General features: G+C 40.1%; 2 protein-coding genes and 1 long non-coding RNA gene across 4 annotated transcripts in view; 1 reads left to right on the forward strand and 2 right to left on the reverse strand.

Moving 5' to 3' along the window:
- LOC126382518 (uncharacterized) overlaps positions 1-23,933 on the forward strand; it is a 78,801-nt gene that overhangs the window by 15,990 nt on the left and 38,878 nt on the right. The gene's annotated exons all lie outside the window — the stretch shown is intronic.
- LOC126382512 (gap junction delta-4 protein-like) lies at positions 774-4,802 on the reverse strand. Its single transcript, XM_050032414.1, has 2 exons — positions 4,498-4,802; positions 774-3,388 (listed from the first exon to the last, which is right to left on the reverse strand). The coding sequence occupies exons 1-2, from the start codon at positions 4,553-4,555 to the stop codon at positions 2,247-2,249; spliced, it is 1,200 nt and encodes a 399-aa protein (XP_049888371.1). The 5' UTR covers positions 4,556-4,802; the 3' UTR covers positions 774-2,246.
- LOC126382514 (cyclin-Y-like) overlaps positions 5,158-23,933 on the reverse strand; it is a 30,602-nt gene continuing 11,826 nt past the window's right edge. Inside the window, exons 2-11 of one of the 2 annotated variants that reach the window (XM_050032416.1) lie at positions 15,500-15,574; positions 12,684-12,701; positions 12,340-12,374; positions 11,911-12,005; positions 11,765-11,800; positions 10,757-10,814; positions 10,415-10,534; positions 9,672-9,838; positions 9,091-9,253; positions 5,158-7,809 (exon numbers count right to left, since the gene is read on the reverse strand). In XM_050032416.1, coding sequence (XP_049888373.1) covers positions 7,693-7,809; positions 9,091-9,253; positions 9,672-9,838; positions 10,415-10,534; positions 10,757-10,814; positions 11,765-11,800; positions 11,911-12,005; positions 12,340-12,374; positions 12,684-12,701; positions 15,500-15,574 — 884 coding nt within the window. In that variant the 3' untranslated portion in view covers positions 5,158-7,692. The remainder of the gene's footprint in view (positions 7,810-9,090; positions 9,254-9,671; positions 9,839-10,414; positions 10,535-10,756; positions 10,815-11,764; positions 11,801-11,910; positions 12,006-12,339; positions 12,375-12,683; positions 12,702-15,499; positions 15,575-23,933) is intronic. The other variant, XM_050032417.1, reaches the window with a different exon arrangement.

Genomic DNA, 23,933 nt, shown 5'->3' on the forward strand with positions numbered 1-23,933 from the left:
ATGAGAGTTTTTTGGTCCCAGGATGATGTTTTGGACACTTTTGTAAATAGAAAAAAACAATAAAAGCACACAGCTAACTGTGATCGCAAAGAACTCCCAACAGTGGAGAACTAAAAAAAACAGTTTTCTTCCATGGGATAAACAACATAAGGACGCTGAAAAGAACACAGACAGGAAACATTTTAGTCATGAGGCCATTACAATTTTTTGTTATGTTCTCATGACCCAAATGGTTCTGATAATACAGATTTTAAGTTTTCCGTTATACTAGCCTATGGCTCCTTTTCCTCTTCCTGTTTCCTGTTTTTGAACCTTTGCACCCCAGACAATTTTTAATAACAAAATATCCTGAACACAGCATTTTATCAGCCGTCAGGTCATTGTGACTGTGATCATAAATCACTTTCTGTGTCACATAGGTAATGGTAGGGACTTTGCTAGCATGCTGAGCTAATGTTGAATGATGGCGGCGGGCGGGCTGAAGGTCTTATGTCATCAGAGGCTTTAGTCGGGTCATGGCTGAGTCACTGAACGAGGTCAGGGGGTCGGGTCAGTGTGTCTGTTGTGGCTGCTAGCACTCAGTCATCCAGACAACAGCTGAGCACTGTAACTGCCTTGTCAAGGTCAGCCTGTATTTTTGTGAGTGACACATTTTCTTGTGCAGAAACAGCTCAGGTTGTTAAGCAAACATGCCTCAGACGTTAGGCTACAAAGAAAAACAGTGTGAATCAGCTACATTTTACTGAATAAGACAAAGCCTTTTTGACCAATTAACTAATTTTATTATTACCATTTTTTACAAAAAAAATTTAGCATTTAGGAAACATGTATGGAGAAACACGTGAAACCAAGCCTCTCAAAACAAATTCAAAGACTGAGACAAGATGGCTGATTTTCAATCTGTTGTTGAACATATGTAAAGCAGCTAGAACTGTCTTTTTGTACAAAGATGAACATTTTGCACATGTCGAGTTACTTTTATATCCTTTGAACCTTTGAGTTTCTGTGATAACTAAACTGAAATATGTTCTGGGTTTTTTCAAGGCTGCACTAACTGACTTTGAATGAAGCGGAAAACACTAAATCTGACTTAAAATCATCTTGGTTGCTATGGCTAAAAGCAAACCGTTGGCTATCTGGCTAACATGGTGCAACATTATCATTCATTAGTTTTCTAGCCACCAGATGAAGGTAAGTCCAATATCCACACTCCTCTCAGGTCTATTTCAGTCTCCATCAAATCCTGAGAAAAATATCTGTCTCCTTAGCTTGCCATTGCCAGATGTTTAGCTTGCTAGCTAATTATCTTGCTTAGCTTGCTAAAAGCATTTAGCTTTCTAGTTTACTTGTGACATGTTGCTAATTTCCTGCCATTTGGCACTGGGCTGGTAGGCTGCAGGTTCAAGAGAGCTTACATTTCTGAAAATAGCTGGATTGATGAGAATAGAATTTTGTAAAACCAAAACAAGTAGCTCAAAGTTGCTAAAATGTAATTATTATGTGGGGTTGTCACTATTAGCAGCATTTTTTCACATCATACATATCTGTCTCTTTAGCTCTCTTTAGCCAGATATTTAGTTTGCTGTTTAATTATGTTGCTTAGCTTGCTAAAAGCATTTAGCTTTCTAGCTAACTAGTGAGATGTTGCTAATTTTCTGCCATTTGGCACTGGGCTGGTAGGCAACAGGTTCAACAGAGCTTACATTTCTGTAAAGAACTGGGTTTATGAGAGGAGAATTGCCAAAACAATGAGCTAAAATGCTTTTTCTCTGTGGGTCACTATTAGCAGTATTTTTTTTACATCATACATATCTGTCTCTTTAGCTAATGCCAGATATTTAGCTTGCTAGCTAATTATGTTGCTTAGCTTGCTAAAAGTGTTTCTAGCTTACTAATGACATGTTGCAAATTTTCTGCCATTTTGGCACTGGGCTGGTAGGCTACAGTGGGTTTCTAAAAACAGCTGGATGTATGAGAATAGAATTTTGTAAAACCAAAACAATGAGCAAAAAGTTGCTAAAATGCTTCTCTGTGGTGCTGTCACCATTAGCAACACTTTTCACATCATACATAGTTATTTGTGTCAGAAAAAATATCTATTGGTGGAGGGTTTTTTTGCAAATCACCCATCTCTTTCAGTGAATTCATGCTAAAAAATAATAGTTAAATCAAAGTATCTGTGCCCTTTAGAGGTAGATGTTCAGCAGTTCTTGTCCAATTACAGCAATAAACGGACACCCAGTCTATTACACCCATGCCCTCTTGTCTGGAGATTCACTGCTATCAGAGTGTTGGCCTGAGTTTGCCCCAGTTGGAGTGTACTGGTCCAGCTTTTTGACACCCACAGGTGTTGGCATCCTGGGGTTTGGCGGTGGTCCTCGAGGGGATAGTGGAGGTCTCAGGTGGCTGTTGAGGACAAAGTGAGTTGGTACTGGAGTGCTAATGGGAGTGGGCGACTGAGACATCTCCACCTTAGCATCTTTGCTTTCTGGCCTCTTGTCATTAGTGGATTCACCAGTTTTAATCGGGATTCCACCATTCACCTTTGCATGAAGAGGGTCAACATCTGGAACAACAGCAGGAGCATGTTTCTCATCTTTGAGACCATTCTTTGAACTTTCACTCGGGCTGAATCTTCTGGTTAAAAGAACATTGCTGTCTTCAGTCGTAGTTGTAGATGTAAACATGCTGCTTTGCTCTCCTTTACTCATCTCCTCCATCAGCATCTCCCTTTTCCTCCTCCATCTCACCATCGCCTTTATGGAGCTCACCAGGTCAACCAGACTTAGCAGAATGGACAAGGAGGAGACACCCAGCATAAAGTTGAGCATTAAGGTCTTCTCAGTTGGTCTGGAGATGTAGCATTCGACACCATTTACGCAGGGAGCCTCGTAACAGAGGAAGCTCTTAGGAATGGATAAACCGAAGAGAAAGAACTGGCCTGCACCGAAAACCCCCTCTAGAAGGATGCGTAGAATTACAACCAGGAAGTAGGCGCAGTAGAAACGTGGCGCTCCCCATTCACGTGGGAGGTCTTGAAGTGGAGCTTTATGCAAGGACAGTTCTCTTGAGGACCTTGAGTTCTCAAGGTTGAAAGGTGAACCTTCTTGAGTCCTGTCGCAGTAAGAACCTCCAAAATAGGGATATGACAAAACTTTATGCATGACGTAGGTTGCAAACAGCACATGGGGAAGACAGAGAAGAATGAGGTGGAAGAGCCAGAGACGGAAGACGGATACGGGAGCAAATACATCAAAACACACATTAGAGCAGCCTGGCTGGATGGTGTTGCAGATAAATCTTTCCTGCTCGTCACTGAAGAGGGTGAAGCCAGCCAGCAGGAGGACTAGCAGGCGTAGAACCAGCATCAGCATCCACCAGGTTTTGCCTGTAATCAAAAAGAGATGATGAAGTGAAGTCTCAAGTCTTTACAGTCAAGTCTCAATTTAAGACTGAGGAGTTTCAAGTCATAATGCGCTCTTCACCACATGTAATGCCACTTAAACAACCATTTAATAATGTATTAAATTTACAAAAAATCATGAATGTTTTTAAAACTTTTTATTTATTTGTTGAAAGTTGTTGCTCTTTATCTGTAATTTTTGACCCACGTTTTCCAGACTGCAGTTTGTTTCTGTTGACCGCCACATAGGTTTTGTATGCAAACATTATCTTTGTTATTATTTTTACCAACTGCTGTTCAATAATGTATTGTTAGTTCTTCTTGGTTTTGCTCCTGCAACTTCACTGGATGCTGTCGGATTTGTTCAAAGTGGATCTAGGGGGTATTACGTGTCGACTTGTTAAATATTAATAGCAATGATCTTAGCTGATTTAGGAAATTAATTTATTTTTTGGCAAACTTTAAATAACATACTTTTTAATCATTGGTCTTGGGGGAAGGTATCAAGTATGTATAAGTCAAAAGGTTCAAAGTAAAGTCACAAGTCGTGGCATTAAATTCCAAGTCGTGTTGCAAGTGTTTTTTGATTTTGTCAAGTCTGAATTCATCAAATTCATGACTTGAGTCCAAGTCACGTGACTCGAGTCTAAACCTCAGGTGTTAGATAAACTAAAGATGAAGCTGGAGTGACCGCAGTGGGGTAAATGGGGTTGTCGCAACAGATAATTATAAGTTAGGTTGAAGAGAAAAAATCAAATGTTTCAAACATGACAAGCTAATTTGTGAAGAAACTCCAGAAAAAAAAACAAGAAATAGATTAAGTACTCTTATTTGAATAAAACAAACATGAAAATAAAACCAAGAACATGACAAAATTACAAAAAAGAAAAACATAAATTCAGACACTGATCCGCCTCGGATTAAAAGAATATTAATATTTAAAAAAAAAAAAATCATATTTGTTTAAATTGACAGCACTTAACATTTACTCTTTGTTTGGGTTACCAGATGTGCAATTGTCATCGCATAGTAAATACACTGATATAGTAACGCTGCTTTATTCTAACAATGTGAACTACGAAAGAAAAACTTACCCATAAAGGAGACACTGTGGCTGATAGTGATGAAGAGTAGATCTCTTGCTCCCATCATCCTTATTGTTCAGCGCTAACCCAGATCCCATAAGAAAACAAGACGATACTGTCAAGAAATGCTCCTTTACACTAATCCAAACCAGGGAGACGGTTGGGACTTGCTGTCCCCTTCAACACTGCTCCAGAATAACACTGCCGACCCTCACAGCTTGACACTAAATACAGACACCTCAAACATTTTCTTACTGCTGCTCACTGTTGTCTGCGGAGGCCAGGACCTGTGGAGAGAGCTATTCTTACCAGGCTGCCATCAAAGCATTGTTGGGATGTCGAGGCACTGGTCAACCTTACTGGAAACTGACAATCATACGTAGGCAGGCTTGTAATAGGCAATTGTAACCTTAAGTCAGACAGCAAAATGGCCTTGGATCAATCTCTGATTCACATTAAAGTAACAATCACGCCACAAGACAAGTAATGATTATTATTTTAGGAGACACTTAAAAGCTAAGGGCAGCTTCATTTTAATATCAGCACTGTGAAACAAAATACTCCCCTTGTCACAAATTTATAAAACCTGCAAATCACACCAGACAAGAGCTTTCATCAAAAACACAAATTAACACATAAATAATTCACAACTGGCTTGTCTCAGTTTTTTTGAATTCTTTATACATTATACAAAGTTAATTTGCAAAATAATTATATTGAAGTGCTTTATTTTTCAGACAAATGAGAGAAAGACAAACATGGAAACCTGATCGGTTATTTGCCAGTAGCAGTTATGGAAATTAAATATACAATGGAAATACAAAAGAATGAATTTGTTAGCAGTTTCAACACATTTAAAAACTTGGCTCAGCAGTCAGGGTTTATCCTAATAAAATGAATGTCATTGAAAAGTGTACAATAAGCTTCTGATTAAACCAGTGTTGGTGTGTACAGTATATTAGGGTTTGGGGGTTTAAATGGAAATGAAAGTATACCGCAGTGATGACTTCTTAATACTGGGGCATAATGTAGGATACTTTCTGTTAAGGACAGATCAACAGGACACACTGATGTTGTTGGTCACACGTTAGAGAAAGCAAATCACTGGAAGATCAGCTTGAGACAGCTAAAGGTTGTTATTACATGACTGTCTTTCCAACAATAAACCAACTGCTGGAAACAAAAGAAGACTCTTGTAAGACTTGTTATCCTATGAGACAGTTAGACCCACATTTGTTTAGTTTTCTTTGGTCCAGACTATTGTTGAAAAGTTCTGATCCCTTTTGCTCAGCAAGGTGTAAATCTCTAGACTGTGAACTTCTCAGGAACTAACAGTGCAGTTCCACTATACGCAGCCAGAAATTCACTCCCATTCATTGTGTATTGGAAGTGACGAATTATGCCATGGTACCTGCAATGTGGACCAAGCTGGCGGTGCAATGAGAAGACATGACCATTTGAAAAATTGAAACGTGCTCAAATCAAGATGACAAATCAAGATGCGGCCACAAGCAACCAGCACCACTGGATGGACATAAGTTTATGCATATTGGTCACATATAGTGGGGCTGCACCATGTTCATAGATCTACACTCATGCATTTTTAGTCATTAGGTTTTAAAAAATAGGGAAAGCTGTAAAAATCCCTTAACCCAGAGAGAACAATCAGCATCAATCAAACTGATTGACTATGAAGGGGTCAGCTATCAAATAAAGACACTGGGATAAAAGCCACTGAGCGTGAGACTTATGAGACTGGAGATTTTTTATTTATTTATTTATTTTCCAATGCACTGTAGATATACTGTTATCTTGCTCTGTAATACTAAATCAATAACACCAAAGCAGTGCTGTGTGGCCTCTTCACACCCTCTACTGACCAGCATCTACTGCAGAGTGTGCTTGTCAGACCAGTATACCCTGTTGGCTGTGATTATTGTGTCGGTTTGAGGTTGAAATTTCAGTTTTACAGTAATAGTGTATTTTGGTGCTGAATAAATTTGTAAGGTGCAAAATAACCTGGCATCTTTCTGCCATCAATAGAAGCCTCAATTCCAGAACATACCACTACAAAATTGGAATTGGGGTGAACTGACCCTTTAAATCAACACAAGGTGAAATGATAGTTTTGTCCAATGCTAAAAATATCCACTAGATGTCATCAGCGAGGTGTGCTTACTCTACTCAAACCTTCTATGGGGCTTCTTAAATTTGGATTGGCTCGTGGAAAAATCAGCCTGACAAAGTCATGTTCAGGTAAAACCAAAGTCTGATGAATACTGAATCAGAACCTCTGGAAAACATGCTCATGTTATGTAGTCTGAAAGAAATGTGATAGCAATTGTTTTTATGTCCCCAAAATAGAAATGTATCTGTTCCTGCTCCTTCCATCTTCAATTTGTTTGTCACTTGAAGTTTCAACCCTCAGTCTATTCAAATGAGGAGCATCACAATAAATCAAAAGGTAAAACAGACTACCTGAGTATCGAGAGGTGCGCTAGAAATATTGTAAACCTTGAATACAAATATTTCCAAAGGAGAAAACGTCCTAACACTTTTATTATTCTACGACTTGTCAAAGGAAATAAATAACCAGTAGAAATTCCAGTGCTACACTACTGTTGTTGAAATTCTGCAGGTGCTATGGGTTCAGGCAGCTGCAACTGTTCACGTGAGTTCACATAATCATAGTAAAATAAATAATATGCTTCACCGTGGAGTTGCAGGGCCATCTCAAAGGCAGGTTATGTCAAATCGTTCATATTAGGCCAGACACAAAACCAGAATACTGAACAGAGTGCCGATACATTAAGACAAGTTCAGGGTGCTGTGTCCTTGGAAGTTTTCGAGGGCGCCTTGTCCAGGACTTTCTTGGTTGGCCCAAAGCTAGATTTTCCCTCGCAGATATAACCAGGAACTTCTCTCCTTCATGAACAGAAGAGATGAGGCACTGTGAAGGCATCGACCTCTCTGGCGTTCACCTCAACTCCCAAAACTACAGCTGTGGCTTCACTTTGTTGCCTCCAGTTTAAAGATGTGAAATCCAGAGGCTGATTTCGGGTTTGGATCACTGTTCCTCCGACTTCTACATATTGGTACCCAAAGTGAAGTTGGTCTGTTCCCACTCATGTGTTTAGAGTTTTCTCATCCAGCCAGTGTCTGTAGCCTGATGCCAGTGTTCAGTATATGGCAGATTAATAGTGGTTAGGAGAGGATTGCAGGAACCCATCTGATCCCACATAGATTGTCTGTGCTGGCTGAGCGCTTTCTCGCAGCTCTCCGAACATCTTTGTACTTGTCATCACAAAGCCTGGAAATAGCCTGAAGAGAGGACATAGAAAGGGTTTTAATGGCAGAACCAAAATTCTACTTTCAATATCCACAGTATTTGTCTGTGTGGTGCAAACGTGTTCTCCCTGTGTCAGTGTGGGTTTTCTCAGGGTACTCCGGCTTCCTCTCACGATCCAAAGACATGCACAATTGGTGACTCTAAATTGGCCGGAGGTGTAAATTTGAGAGTGTCTCTATGTGTCAGCCCCGCGATACTCTGGCATCCTGTCCAGGGTGTACCCCGCCTCTCACCCTCTGTCAGCTGGGACTGACTCCAGCACCCCCACAACCCCTAACAGGATAAGCGGTTACTGAAATGAAAGAGTGAATGAACAGTACAGCCACTTTGTGGAATATAAAATGTATATATAACAACACGGAGGCACCATGTTTTTCTTTGCAGTTTATTGTTACAAACTATAAACTCTATGGCACATGTGTAATGTAGCAATAGATGTTGCAAAGGGATACTAAAAACACTACAAGCACAGAATGCCTGTTTCCAAAGTAGCGACAATCTGCCCAGTGTTCTATGGATTTATTTCTGCTAACCACAGTGCATAAATTAGAAAATAAAGTTAAGAGTTCTGTAGAAGGAAAGAGGCACATGCATTGCTTTCTACTACAGTGTCTTTCTTGATACTACCACTGGGGGTGCTAAAGCAAGAGTTCTTCAAACAGAGTGCATCAAGGATGATGTCTTTTTGTAGGCTGACGCAATAGTTAGCGTCACCCTGGCTCCCTCGTCAAAAAGTTTAAATGCAATCGGCAAAATTGAAAGACCTAACTTTAGGTGATAAACCACCTACACTATGAATAGTCACGACTTCATGTCTCCACCATAATGAGGCTGTAAATCCTTGTTAGGCGTGATAACGTTCTGTAGTCTCATTTAGCTACTTGTTAGCAACCGCCTTTTTAAAGACACCTAAAGGCCCTAAAAGTTTACGAATGGGGTATTTACTGACAGATTTTATGTCGTAAAAGAAAACATAAAAGTCTCTTCAGCTTGTGTTAACCACAGACCTTATTTCAATAATCCAACCAGATGCCCATTCACGAAACCCATTGACTTAAAGGCGAGGGAACCAGGTGTGCAAACATACTAACTCCTTTCCAGGTTTCAGGACTCATTCTTGCACCACTCTATTCTACACATAGCAGCTTTACATATATAGGAAGAAAAATAAAAAGGAAAGAAATGAAAAGCAACATAAAGACATACAGAGACAAGAGACTGAGTGAATGGACGGCTGAATGGAGATGCCTCACCTCTAGTTTTTGAGCCTTGTCTCTGCTGAGTGGCTCCAGGGGGAAGCTGAGGTTGTTGGACTCTGAGAGCGATCGCAGGTCAAAGTAATACTTGGCGTAAACACTGGACGGCACGTTGATGTTGAACTGTAGCAGCTCCAGAAACTGGCGCTCCAACTCATTCCTGTTAGAGAGGAATGAGCCGGAGGTTCATTCATGAAATCAATACGTAAAATATACACAGAATACTGATACAAGTCCATGCCTTTTAAGCAGACATTGAATCTGGATCTTGAATCACATTCATGCGGCTGCAGCAGTCTGCTGTTGACCACTCAACAACAGCTGGGCAGAGTGATTTTCATTTCCTTTACACACTGATTTAACATGTCCAAGAATTAATAGCAGTGAATCCAATCTTTTTAGTATCCTGTCCCTGCTGTGATGAAATCTTGCATGTAAGGCCAAATCTACCAGGAAACAGTTCTGAGGGATTCATCTTCGTCATCTGAGCTCACCCCAAACCTAATCCTAATTTGAATCTTCATTTTGAACCAAAGTCCTAAACATAAAACCAATCCCATTTCTTGAATGAAACTCACATGTCCTCCACAGTGATATCCTTAAGGATCTGGCAGTAGTCGACGTTCCAGACGGCCTGGTCATCCCAGACCTTGGAGGCCAACAGGATAGCACCCAGAACGATCCTCTTCCAGTTACCTGGACAGATGTCAATCTCTGCATAGGTCAGGAGCCTCTCCAGGTAGACCTGCACGACAACACAGAAAAAGGAGACAACACCAACTGGGCATGAGGGTAAGGAAGTAGGCAATGATTTATATAGTCGAAAAAATACCAATCACATTGTCAAAAGCGATGGACAACACAACAGTTACACATTTAGAGAGTTCCTAAAATGGTGGATGATCTAATCTGTCTAACTCATATATGGTCACGCTCAGCTCAGGGGTGTCAGGAGGTGCACATCCACTCTTTCCTGTATGACATCTTGCATTCACCACTGTTTGAGAGCCACAGACGACGCGGCATTTTGTGTGCACAGTCTCATCACCAATTTACACACATCCCTGGCTTGTCTCAACACATCAGGGTACGCTTTCCCCTGGGGCCTAAACAGAAACTGTGTGTGATTATGTGTGCGTGAGGGCAGAGTTTAACACAGGTCGCACCTTCATGGGAAAACTTTGTGAAGAAACTTGGGAATGCTTTTTCTTGTTTGTTTGTTTCCGTGAGATAAGTCACCCAGGATGTACACTTAGGTTGAGTGTTTTATATTATTGTTTGCAAATTTAAAAGGAGGATGGTGGAGGTTAAAGAATCTTACCAGTGTGACGATGGCACACTCAGCAGTGAGCTGAGCGGCACTGAACAACGTCCTGACAAACCGGTAGATCTGCTTCTGCTCTGGGTCGTGTTGGTCGTAGTCCAGCGGCACCTCTGATTTCTGGAGGAAGATATGGAAGAAAAGAGGTAAAGAAAGGAAGGGAAGATAAGGGAGGGTTAAGGAAAAGAACCCATACATGAGGATATTTAAAAGCACAATAATTACACTATCACCTTACAAAGAAAAAAATCCATACCTAATACTAACAAGTTAAATGGAGGCAAATTAAAATATTTAAAAAAAGAAGATATTTTTGTGTTATGAGAGCTGATGACATCGTACTGAAAGAGGATGAAGCTTCTCATCGAATATATCTAGCAGCATCCCTCCTTCTGTGTCCCTGGAGGGAGAAAAAAAATACAAAGGCGAATTACATCAAATAATTCAAATGTTAAAACAATGAAATAAAACTTAATTTATGGCTTTTATGTGATAAATTGAGTCACTGTAGTAGCATGAAGTAATTATTAGAAATAACATTCTTATCAGCTGAAAGTCTTGCATTAATAATTACATATGATTATAGCTGATAAATGTTTTTAATTGCTGTTGATTTATAGATTACATTAATTTAAAAAATCATTTTACTTTTTAAAATTCTCTTTAAGAAATTATAGCCTGTAGATTTTTTTTTAACATTTATTTATTATTTATTTTATTTTTAATAATGTATTTTGGTTTTTGGTAGTGCAAGCAAGACTACATATCCTATCCTGAGCCATGATGAACACATTTTAATTTTTTTCCTTCTTTCTTTCTTTTTTTTTTGTCCACATCTATAATTTTGTGCAAACAATCCAAATTTGATATTACAGTTACTAAAGTTTAAAGTTTAAAAACTATACAGAATATTCTTTAGCACGTCAGCAGAGCTGCAACTATTAGTTGATTTATCAATTAGTTGATCGAAAGTAAATTAATCGGCAACTGTTCTGATAATCGATTTATCATTTCAGTCATTTTTCAAGTAAAAATGTCAAATATTTGCTGGTTCAAGCTTCTTAAATGTGAAAACTTGCTGCTTTTCACTGTGATTTATGATAGTAAATGAATAGTCTTTGGGTTTTGGACTGTTGGTTGAGCAAAAGAAGCAAGTTGAAGGTGTCACTTTCGGTTCTGGGAAATTGTGAAGAGCATTTTTCACAGTCTTGTGACATACAGACTAAACAATTAATCAAGAAAATAATTAGTCAGTAGTGAAAATGATAGTTGTAGCCCTTTACATAAGTGTCTGCATTTATGTTTTGGGATTTACAGAGAATACTGTTGAAAGTGGCTGAGAGTCCCCACCTGTTTTTTATATGGTAGTAAATCGCCAGTGCTACACTGTAAAGAGGAAAAAAACACAAATTAATATGTTTAAATATGACAGATCTGTAGATAGTTAATAATGAATATTTTGTATATGTGTAGATCATGTTTAATCATGTTTTTACCATTTGATGGTGTATTTGAGGTTGGGCTGGCTGACTGTGTTGTCATCTAGGAAGATAGTAGAGCAGGAGCTGTATTTCCGCCTTGACGTTCCATGCTACATACATACACCCACACACACACACCCACACACACACGCAGTCAGTGAGTGTTATTAGAGTGTACATGTTTTTTTCTGACCCACATAACGCCTGCCAGGGTGTCGTACAAAGGGGTAACAAGAATCGGGAACACGCCACCTATGAATGTTCCAGTTTGCATTTTCAGCTTCCCCTGTGTACAGCATTTAGTTTTTTACAAAATAACCCAGATGGCAGCTGATTTCAACTGGGAAAAAAATCCCTGGTAAATTTAGGTCTAACATACATGTTTTAGATTTGTTGGGAGAAACAGAAACAAATAAATGCCATAGAATTACAGTAGAAACTTACATTATTGATGAAGAGGCTTTTTCGTTTATCTCGCACTACAGAAAGAAAGATAAGTTCATCAACAAATGTCATTTATTCGGCACTGACAGCAGCAAAAACACAGACAATACAAAACCCAGCAGTTATCAACCAGCAATGTACGCTGTTATCACATGAAGCAAACCAAAGCAAAGAGGTAACACACTTCACTATGCTGATGATAACACAGAACAAAAGCTATAAGTGCTGAGAGGTCACAGTTAAATGTTGAGTTAGAAAGCAGAAAGATTAGAGCTTCAACACACAGAAGAAAAAGTGCTGTCACACCACTAGAGGGAGACAAAGTCACACTCGGGACTACTCACCATTCCTGCAGGGCACCTCTGAAAAAAGAGGAACCGAAAACCTTATTCTGTTTGCATCAGCAGAGTCACTGAGGCTGTGACAGCAGCAGGGTGCTTTTCAAATATGCTGTACTTCAGCAACAACACAGATCTTTGCTAATGTCATACATGTTATACAGCAACATTTGAGGGTGAGGTAAAAAAGTTTGATGCCTGAAATTCTAATTGAAAGAACATAGATTAAGTATTGGCAATGTCAGGGAGGGAGGAAGAAAACAAAAACATCATCAACATTTTTCAAAGAGCTTTGTCTATTTGGGGTATAACAACTAACCTAAACTGAAATATTCTGAGTAGGGAACATCAGTTTTTGGTTGAAGGGCTCATAGTTCAAAGAGATACACAGCCTGAGATGAGGAGTCAAAAGTATAGACTGTATATGAAGATTGACAACGTATCTCCACTTCCTCCCACTCTACAAAAATGAAGCCAAAACATCAAAAAATACTGGTACTGCCATCTTGCGCTGATAACGTCATGCCGAGCCAGAGCATGTGCAGTACCAATCGGGAAGTGAAACCATGGTGCTCCAGGGATGGAGAATGCAGAAGTTAGCATCGCACTCATTCCATGGTCGAGAAACCAGTCTGACTTTTCCATTGAATTTTGGACTGTTGCAGAAAATAAGCTCTGTGACAAATAAACGTTTATGATATTTACATTGTTTTGTCACTATTTTGTTGAGCAAGATAATCTTCACAAATGAACACCGCTTTTACGATTTTTAAAACCTAAATTCAATCACCAGAACTAAAAAGCTAACATTTAGGCAATGAACAAACAACACCACGGTCGTATAACTTTACATTCCTACAACAAGGAGGCTGTAAAGCAGTGTTCAGCGTGATGGCATTCTGCAGTCTCATTTAGTCACTTGTTAGCATCTACTGTACCTTTTGTTTCTTTAAGGTAAGCCGGAGTCGAGCTCGCAACCGCTACAGTGAGGCATCAACTCTACACATGGGGCGCCGGCACTATCCACTAAGCTACCGACGCCCCAGCATCTACCTTTTGTAAGACACCAAAAGGCATTAACATTTTTGAATGGGGCTTTTACTGATCTATTTATATATCGTAGAACAAAACATTTAAGTCTCTTAAGCTTGTGTTAACCACAGACCTTATTTCAGGCATCTTACTCAAAACCCATTCAAAAGAAAACGCTGACCTCAAGACGAGGGAATCGGGAATGGTAAAATGCTAACTCCTTTCCAAGTTTTAGTTCTCATTCCTGGGGCACTCTATTGAGATCCTGTTGATTCATCTGCCCCAACTCAGTGCCATTGGCCCAGACTCAATCGCAAGCACATCGAATGACACACAGCTGTCAATCATGTTGCCAAACCCCTTTTTCATAGCATTGAACAACTTATTAAAAAATAAACTTATCAGAAAAACGAACACTTGAACATACATCAGTGTGATAAGAACTACCTAAAAGGACACAAACCATCTACCATGGGAAAAATTTACTGGACGTGTGCCTTGACTTTTTCAGTTTGGCCCATGTCCTACACGCCAACATGGAGGGGCGAGGTTTATGACTTGTACTGCAGCCAGCCACCAGGGGGCAATCAGGATATTTTGGCTTCACTTTCGCAAGAGGTTGCTGGGCTAAAAAGGGTCCCAAGTCGAACAGGTTGGACAGTGACTTACAGGATAAGGCTATTATTATATGATATATTTCATTATTATTAACAAATGAAAATACATAAACCAAACCTATATAAACCAACATGAAAACTTTATTTACTCATATTTACCACCACCCCTTTTTCAATAAATTCAGCTCAGAGCGCTTTACATTATGAGAAAGCGTGTGTGCTAAGTATTTTTTAATCACTGTGGAGCTCAATGGCACAGAGACAGATCAGGCTGTTACTACACAGACAATATTTGCTCTTAGGATTAATTTTCTGCTGGTTTTGGTCTCTTCGGGGGATTTGTTGATAAAAAATAAAAAGGCTTGAATAACGTCAGCTTTATCCTTTAAAGCCACGAGGAAGAGGGAGGGTGTATCACCAACATGTGATTTTTTTTTTCCTCCAAAAAGAGGTCTAAATATTGCAAAAACAAAAACACTAATCACATCTTTTCATCTGACGGAAAATGTAATGCTCATTCATTTATCCCTCACATGTCAGACATCATTCATGCTTTGTTTTTGTTTTTTGCAGCTACCCAAATATTATCACATGACACAAACTCTCTGAATGAATAAGTCCATAAGCCCATGCGGAAAAAAGGATTTAATATCAAATATGAAACACCACATCTAATATCTGTATGATAGTAAGGATTACATTGATCAGGAAAAAGCATTTATTACATGCAGTCTTCATCTTCTTTACATCACAAAGCTTGTATTGTCTTGCTGTTTGTTCCCCAGGCCTTGAAGAAAAACAATAATCTCATGCTGTGGTGTTTATGGCTCTAAAAAACATGTTAATATTTCCTCTGTCACAATATGACCGAACCCCCCACAGGATGCTGAAGCTTTCAGTCAGATGCCCCCAGGCAACGGCATATATTAGCGAGACATTGGCAAGCCACAAAGAAACTGCTCTGTGATCAGAGCTCCTACATTCACATTATTTCTCCATTAGCCTCATTATGTTGATTATATGTCATGATCATATTAAGTGTGTTCCCTGTGATACATGTAAAACTAAGTCAACTGTGTTTAGACAGACTAACTTGATGACACTTCGAATGTAGTTTGGATTAAAAGGACACATTTATAAATCAGTGAGATCTGATGAAACAGAGCTACTCACCATCGTTCTGGGATTTGCTGAGGAATATGGTGCTGGCCCGCGGATGGTCTGATGGATTGTACTCCATATTCAACTCTGTCAAAACACAAAGCATATGTGTCATTGTGTGAAAGGACAACAATGATCACAGACACACAACTACAGTCATATTCAATGTTCCTTCAATGCATGTAGGCTTATAGTAATATAACTTATGTACTGTATTATATGACAGTAATAGGGCTGCCCCCTAATAGTCGACCAAACGTTAATCAATCGGAAAGGTTATTAATCAGCAAGATTTCATTGGTTGCTTAGTCGCAGAAAAACAAACAAACATGAAACTTTATTAGGAGCTGCGCCTTGTCACAATAAATCAAAACCTGTATGACTGGAACATGTGAGAATTTAATTTAAAAGGACAGACACAGGAAGTGGCCACGCTCAGCAGTCAGACAGGAGTCAGGTTAATTTACAGAGCTGGTACCTGTGGTTATTACACAGGCTAGTTAATAACATGTCGGGCAGGAAATCCAAAGTGTCGGATCATTTTGAGAAGGTGAAGGACGAACCCAAGGTGATATGTAAACTCTGCAGGCAAACGTTTGCCTATCATTTGATGACTACAAACATGACGTATCATCTGAAACATGTATAGCTACATGCCCATTAGCCACAATCATTACTGCTTTGCCGACAGCGTCATTAACAGGCGGCCCGCTCAGTGTGTGACGTGCACTTGTAGATAAAATATAGGCCTATATTAATGAAGGTTCATTAGTACGATGTTGTAATTCTCTGAAATGTAGCACAGTGTTAACAGTGTTACTGATACTATTCTTTCTCAGACCTTGAACTCAAACCATTTACTGATACTATTCTTTCTCAGACCTTGAACTCAAACCATTGTGTTGCCCCGCCCAAAATATATACTATAATAATTCAATTAATATCGTAAACGCGCAGGCGCCTAGTCTACAAATGGTCCTGAATGACGATGGCCCTTTTTAGATAGAAGTTGTGCAAATTTGCAGGAAAGCCCAATCAGTCTTTTTTCAGCATTGGCAGTATAAAAACAAAATCGAGGAGTGCAACAAAATGCCGCCTGCCTACTTTTGTTTATACAGAATGCGCCTTTTTCGGGGCAATGGGAGGCGTGAGCAAGTAACAAAACGTGTAGCTCAGCGAGTGACAAACAGTGACGTGGGAGGGAAGCCGCGGCTAGTGAGTCCTCCGGCGATTCTCTTGTAAGTCGGTCCGTTGTTCGCCGTCCCCGTCATCTGACGGTTAATGGCCTCTTTGTTTGCGAGGGCAAGGAGGGCACGCAATTCCTTGTCTCCCCAGTTGCTCATCTTTACAGTGTCTGTCAGGTTTGTGTTTCCCTCTTGGTACTAGCTGCTCGCTAATTCCTGCTATCAGCTGTTTCCTGTTTATCCACCGCCAGTGGCTCGCACGTGTGGCGTCATCAACAGCTCCTCCCACAAGTCTTCAACAGCCCCTCCCATTGCGGAAGGCCGCCTCTGTTTAAACTAAAAAGGTTCTGCCAATATGATTACCCTACGAGGCGGAAAATTGGGCACCTCGGATCAACTCGCCAATCCGGCTCTGTGTGTCTAAACGCTCGCAGCTTGCCTGCAAAACGGCCAAAATTTCGCAGAAAATCTGGCAGTGTAAAAGGGGCTGATTATTGGTCAACTAGGAAAATTCTTAAGTCAGGGGCAGCCTTAGACAGTAGTGTACAATTTTTACTGCCTCATTATCACAACAGCTGACCATGTTAAGTCTGGAGAGGGTTGATAAGACTGTTGATAAATACATGGACACAATTTTGTCACCTTCAAGATTTCAAAACATATTGGCTGTAAAATTTGGTACAAATAACCAAGGTCCCCATAACATGAATAACATAGGCCTACTTTCATATCAAGACATATTTATTGTCATATGCACAGCAATTACAGAGAAGCAATTGCTGGCAATGAAAATCTTGAATCTAAGGATTCTCTAACAATGCTCAAACAATACATGTAAAAACAAAAAACAAGAGTGAGAATCTAAAACCAAAAAGTCCTAATAAAGCCTAGGAATAAAATATTACATATATAAAATTCCCATTAGCCTCAGCTTTGTGTCTAGTGCTAATTAGCAAATGTTAGCATGCTATCATGCAAAACTAAGACAGTGAAATTAAATTCAGCATGTTAGCATTATGATTATGCGCAAGTTAGCATGCTGACCTTAGCATTTAGCTCAAAGCAAGGCTGCGCCTCTCACAGAGTTGCTAAGTTGCCTTTAGACTATAGCACTTGGTCTAAAGTGCATGGCGTAAATCCATTTAGGGTAATCCAGCCACTTTTGCTACTGAAGTGGTGCATAATCTGAGTGCAAAGTAAGGTGCAAAGGGCAAACAGGTTGTATTTAGTCCCTTAATCAATCATTTTTGGTTGTAACAAGAATTCAACCAATCACAGTGTTATTTCACCCACCCGCAATCCATCTGCGTGTCCCTGTTTGTGCAACAAGCAGAGTGTATACACATTGATAACCTGCCTACAGAGACACATCTTACTATCTGAATAATGTGCCATTTAAATAGCAAAAAAATACTTCACCATTGACTTTAGACCAGGTTTTTGTTGGTCAATGGATTTCAGCTGCCTCAAATAGCAGTGCAACTACAATATGCCTGACCGCACCTCATTTTAAGACCTACACACAGTCATGGGCGCACAGATGGGCACAAATACATTTGCTGCTTTCACAACGTGGGCGCTGGCCATGAAAATGACAACTGCGTCAGTATGAAACTGGGAATGGCAGCTGGGCCACAGTGTTTGCTGCTTTGTGCTGGGTGTCAGATAGGGGGCCCTTAGCTTTGCTTATAAATGACAAAAAAGGAAAGTTGTCTTTGTGGTCATAAGGGTTGTCTGTAAGGACTGTTGTTCCATTTGTGTCCTTTTTGTCAGGTTCTATGCTCATTTTTTGTTCCGCTGCGCTCACAAACACATTCAGGCATGATTCATGTTCCCATCCAAAGCTAATCTGCACTGCATCATGGCCTGAGGGCACGAGCCACGGACGCGTCTGTCTGTGCACATCTTATACAGCACGAGTGGAGACTCAAAACATGAGCCCTCATCATGCATGCCAAAATGCACCTTGTTTCCTTGCAGATAGTTGCTACTTTGATAAGGGAGACAACGGCTGGTATGAACTGAAAAGGCTTTATCACAGAACTCATATGAAACAAAAAAGTGTTTAAGAAATCAATTTACTCCACTGAGATCTAGCCTTAGTATTCTGCACCCATAGCCTGAGCTTTGCATTTTGAGGACTGAAATCCAGTATGCCTCTCCATCAACATCTTTTGGTGAAATCATCATTAAAAAATGCCCGGCATGCAATCTGCACTGCCAAATGCTCTGACTCCTACGATATGACTTTAACAGGCCCAGATTAAGATCGAGGCTATTTGATTACAATGCAGGCGTTGGGAGAGCGGCGCTGCCGATCATCTGTCTCAGTGACAGCAGCTGCTGTGGGACAACTGACTGTGAGACTTTGGGAATTAAAATAATATCACTGCTGTTAGCTGACAGAAGGGGTGCTAACCAACAGGCCTCTCTTTGTGACCAGCAGATCACCCTGCAGGCTGTATTCTGCTGAACCTTGTCATGGCTCTGCGTAGCGACAACATGTTTTATGACCTTTAGGGCTCAAAACACTCAATTAAGTCATGATAATATTTCCAAAACTGCTTGGTTTCTAACTCATTAACTACAAAAGATTATAATTTTCTGAATTATACTTATTATTATACTTAAAAAAATACTTAAATCAGCTACATTAAAACAGTTAGAATAATCTGCTAGATCTACCTTGTTGTTTATACTTACGTCACCATTCATGTGGTGTCTTTTCTGACTGAGAAAATTCATGTGAACGCCCTCTCAAGTCGGAACAATTACTCAGAAAAGCTTTGAAAATGCTAGACCAAAGTAAATGTTCAGTTGATGGTAATAAACTTGAAATATTGCGTGTCAGTTTTTTTGCTCACATGTAAGTTGTATTGAATTAGGGTGTAACCGTTTACCGCTGTCCGTAGAGAGACAGCAGCTAACGGTTACAAAGTTATAAAAGTTGCGTATTAGCATTAGTCAGCAAAGTTAGTTAGCATTAGGTAAAGCAAAATTGTTTTAGTTTTAGGCGTGCAGCACAAAGTCTGGCACAAAATCATCTTTGTAATATAAAGCTACAAACTGTTATCAACATGTTGTATAAATGCTCTGAGCAAGATAAAATACAACAACACTTCTTTGTAGCATCCATGCTGTTCCACATTATGACTTAAAGCTAATGAATGCAACATAGTCCATAGTCCTGGACCATCCCAGAAGGTCATGAATGAAGTCTTAATTGGTTAGGTCAGTGACGTGTGTGTCAGAAACCAAGGTTATTCAAAAAGGCTGGGATATGCTCTTTGACCCCATGGGAGCCATTGGGTATGACGTTGGATGTGATGTTGGAGGGTTGAAGCCAGGCCTCGAGGAACACTGCTCAGCTTTGCAGCCAGATTTACCCAGTGGCCACTCGTGGTATTGCAGCGAAAAAATACCCTATGGCCCATAAAGCATTTTCCCCACCATTATAGAAGAGACGTCTGTAAAACTGTTGACAGGACACCTCAAACTGCAAACAAGGTCAATTACGACTCTTTCTATTATGAACGTTTCATCTATGGAGCTGGGCTGGAACATGCAGGCAGGGCCTACAGGACAAACACTCCTGCACATATTCAGTGGGCCACATATTGTGGAAGTAAACAAGAAACTTTTTTTGGCATTCACACCAGGCAAGCCACTCCATTGGAATGAATAGGCACCATTTTGGGGACCAGTATATAGGGTACTATTGTTATAGCAGATGGCACAAGAAATTTTTATTTACAGAATTATAATCAGCACCTATATCTTTATTTATCATACAAAAATATTCCAACCTGAGGCTAACTGCAGATGCCTCAGTGATGCAACTCAATCATCGCCCATGTCCTATGATAGTGCGCCAGTGATTGAGCTCATCAGGAGGTGCAGACCAGATTTTGCTGCGCATGTGTTGTACCCTAATGGTAAGATGTGATGTGACGCTGTGAATTCTCTTTTTAACCTCCTCATAAGGAACACGGACGTGTTGATTTGAGGGTGATGAAGTGTTAAGAAGAGTAAAATGCTGCTTAAGAAAGTTATCCATCAACTCCCAACTGATTGTTCTTAATAAGAGTGATCCAACCACCGCACATCAAACCCTCCTGTTACACTCATGGATGAGTTGTAGACAAATATAAATGCTGTATATAGAATGTAAATGTGTGTGTACTCTTGTTTAGTATTATAAGAATGTTGTCCTGTAAGACTTCCAGTGAGGCAACTCTGAGGACACCTGAACTAACTGACTGATGCTCATTGTTGGTGAAGGGTTACATCTGTGAATTTTACTCCACTGAAAAATATAATTAAATGACCAGTCAGATTGATTTTGATGCACACTCTCCTTGTGTATACTTGCAAAACTCATTTGAACAAAAGGCTACTTAGCCCCCTGCCAGCAAACCCCCTGCTGGATGGTTGGCCGGCACCTGAACACAGTCAACTCTGTTAACACCACCAGGCTGAATGGACTGACCTTAGCACCTTATGCAACAGTAATCAGGGGTATCGCTGCGTCCGGCTGATTTCAACACGTTCACATCTTAGAGCTTAAACAGAAGCTGAGCTGGTGTTGAGTGTGAAAATATAAACATAGGATTTCAGATTTAACGACACACTGTGAGGAATTCTTACGTGCTGATCAACAGTTTTCTTCTAATGGATGCACAAACACACACTTCCCGTCACTGTGGAATCATTTCTGACAGGTGCCACTGATGTGTCAAATATATGATGCAGATGTCAAACAAGAGTCAAGGGCTGCCAGTCACACAGAGCTGACCTAGCGTTCCACTTCAGTCTACAGTGGAAAATGTCTGTGAAGACTGTGTTTTAAGTCTATCTGGAAAATAAGAATCAGGCAGTATTGATCAGTGAACCTGTATAACAATGGCAAGGCTGGACTTTCACGTGTTTACTTTCAATTGTTTTCAACCAGGGTCAATTACCTAGAACATTTTCAGCCATGACACAAAAATATCAAATTTTTTAACAATTAAAAAATAGTATAATGCTCAATTCTCTCAACAGACTTGTCAATATCCTGTCAATATGCAAATCTAGGCCTACATAGTGGAATTCCCAGAGTGCCCAGCAGCTGGTGTCGAGTGTTGAAATGTGATATTCAGCAACTCAAGTAAACTTTAACGAAGACTCGCGGTCGGCATCTGCACAGTGAAACAGGAGACGCTCGGCTAACCTATCAGCTGGCAAGCCTACCTGTCTGCCTTACTGCTCTTACATAATGAATTAACAACAGGCGCACCCTGCTCTTAACAGCCCAAACCATAATCGCACTATAGTGTTTCTTATATTGTATTTACTAATTTATCTTTGAAAATGTCCTTGAACCTTTTTAATCAGGCAGCACAGGAGGCTGCCGATGGACAAGTGTTGGATTTTGCAGTATGTGGTTTGTATTCTGTGTCTGCTTCTCTCAAGCATCTCGCTGCGTCAGTGTCTCTATCCTTAAATGTGGCAGTCTCAGCAACATGGTGCTGCTATCAGTTACCACGATGTGTTTTGTTTTGACGATACATCAGTCTCATCCATTTTCCCCAATTCTTTGCTTAAGGTCTGGGGCAGCTCACAGGATGTAGACTGTGGGTGTAAGCCTGTCATTGGCCACCTACCTCAGATGGAAACACGCTTCCTACATGTTACCACTGTCAAAATCCCCATCACTACGTGAAACAAGTCTTGCATAGCCAGACCTATTGCCACTCTTTGTTTTAGTGCTGTGATTGAAACAAAAACAAGAACCTCAGAGACAGCAACCTACTCGCTAAAACGTCTTGTTTTATGTGCCATTTTCTTTTGCAGGGATTTAGCTATTTTAATGCCAGGGTTCACCTCACCACCAAAACAGTTTCCCTCTCAACACTTTTTTGAAAGGGCACCTCACTGTATCCTTGGTTTAGCCCCACCCAAGACGATAATGATTACAAACAAGCCAGGGCATTTTTTTTTTTTTTTACCTCAGTGCGGAATTAAGATCAGCATGACCTTTCTCCAGCGCTGGCAAGGCACAAGATTAGACTGCCTATGTCAGACTACTTTAGGTCTGACCATTGAACATCTTTCAGGGTTTTGATTTTCAGATCATGAAGTTGAAACTGAAAAGAACAAGTCCAATATAATATATTCTTCAAGGGCTCAAAGGGCTTTCAAAGGAATTTCTAAAGATCCCTACAAGTGTGAATCTGTCATCTCAAATTTTAAACAATGCTTTTGCTTTTCTTAACTGAATCTGCCTCTTTTAGCTCATTGTTTTGGTCCCAGCTGCACATCCAATCTATGTAAAACACAAACTATATGGCTCATCTGACAATTCTCGAATAGAAAAACCATTTTCTAAAAACAAGCTCAGACAAGCCGAGGCAAACTGTGCACACCAACCTGGCAGAGAGGCTAAATAAACAGTTAGCTAGTAAAGAAAATGGGCCCTCTCACATTTAAAAGCCACATGTTTTACTCAGAAAAGCAAAATAGGGCTCAAAGGAGATCAAATGTTGGACTTATATTCATCAGGGTGGACTGAAACACAACCCCACAGGCAACTGTTAGCGAACATATTGGCCATAACTTTTTTTATAAGCACTGTTTCTGCCACTCTTACTATTGGTTTTCTCTGCTATAACTTGTGATGAGCCTCTATGTTAGCTAGTTAGCCCAGGTAGTCTAGCTTTGTAAGTAAGATGACTATAACAGTCACAACTCAAAAACCAAGTGGCAACATCCTTGGCTGAAAAATGAAGCCAAAAACTGCAGTTCCCTAAATGACCACTTGAGGCTGGCTCTAGAAGCGTCAATCCCCATAGACCCCCATGCTGAAATGCCCAACTTAACAGCAGGAATAAACATGTTTACAGCCTGGTACAAAACGCAGTTTAGATCTCTGTAGCTGATAACCTCATTCCTGACAACTGTGTGTGGAGTGAATTTTTATACATCTTATTCATTTACATTTTATTAAGGCTTAAAATTATGCAAAATTAAGGGTGGGCCACTTTGAGTGACAGGCTGTCTGAAAGGCGTCAAAGCAATCTATGAGCCAGATCCGTCCCTTTCTCATCCACAGCTCCACCCTCTCATCCACATATGGTCACTTCTGGCTCCAAAAATCCAAGATGGTTATGGCCGAAGAAAGTCCATAAACCAATGGGCAACGTCATTATAGCTACACCCATTATTTTATACACTCTTTATCCAAACCTTGTTGCAACAGTGCTGTTTTAATTAGAAGTTCA

The sequence above is a fragment of the Epinephelus moara genome, chromosome 21 (genome assembly GCF_006386435.1).
Source record: "Epinephelus moara isolate mb chromosome 21, YSFRI_EMoa_1.0, whole genome shotgun sequence".
NCBI classification, from domain to species: domain Eukaryota; kingdom Metazoa; phylum Chordata; class Actinopteri; order Perciformes; family Serranidae; genus Epinephelus; species Epinephelus moara.

Coding starts and splice junctions, on each gene's coding strand:
- LOC126382512 (XM_050032414.1), bottom strand. CDS start 4,555: ATGATGGGAGCAAGAGATCTACTCTTCATCACTATCAGCCACAGTGTC. Junction 3,389..4,497: donor CCACAGTGTCTCCTTTATGG/GTAAGTTTTTCT, acceptor TTTTGATTACAG/GCAAAACCTGGTGGATGCTG.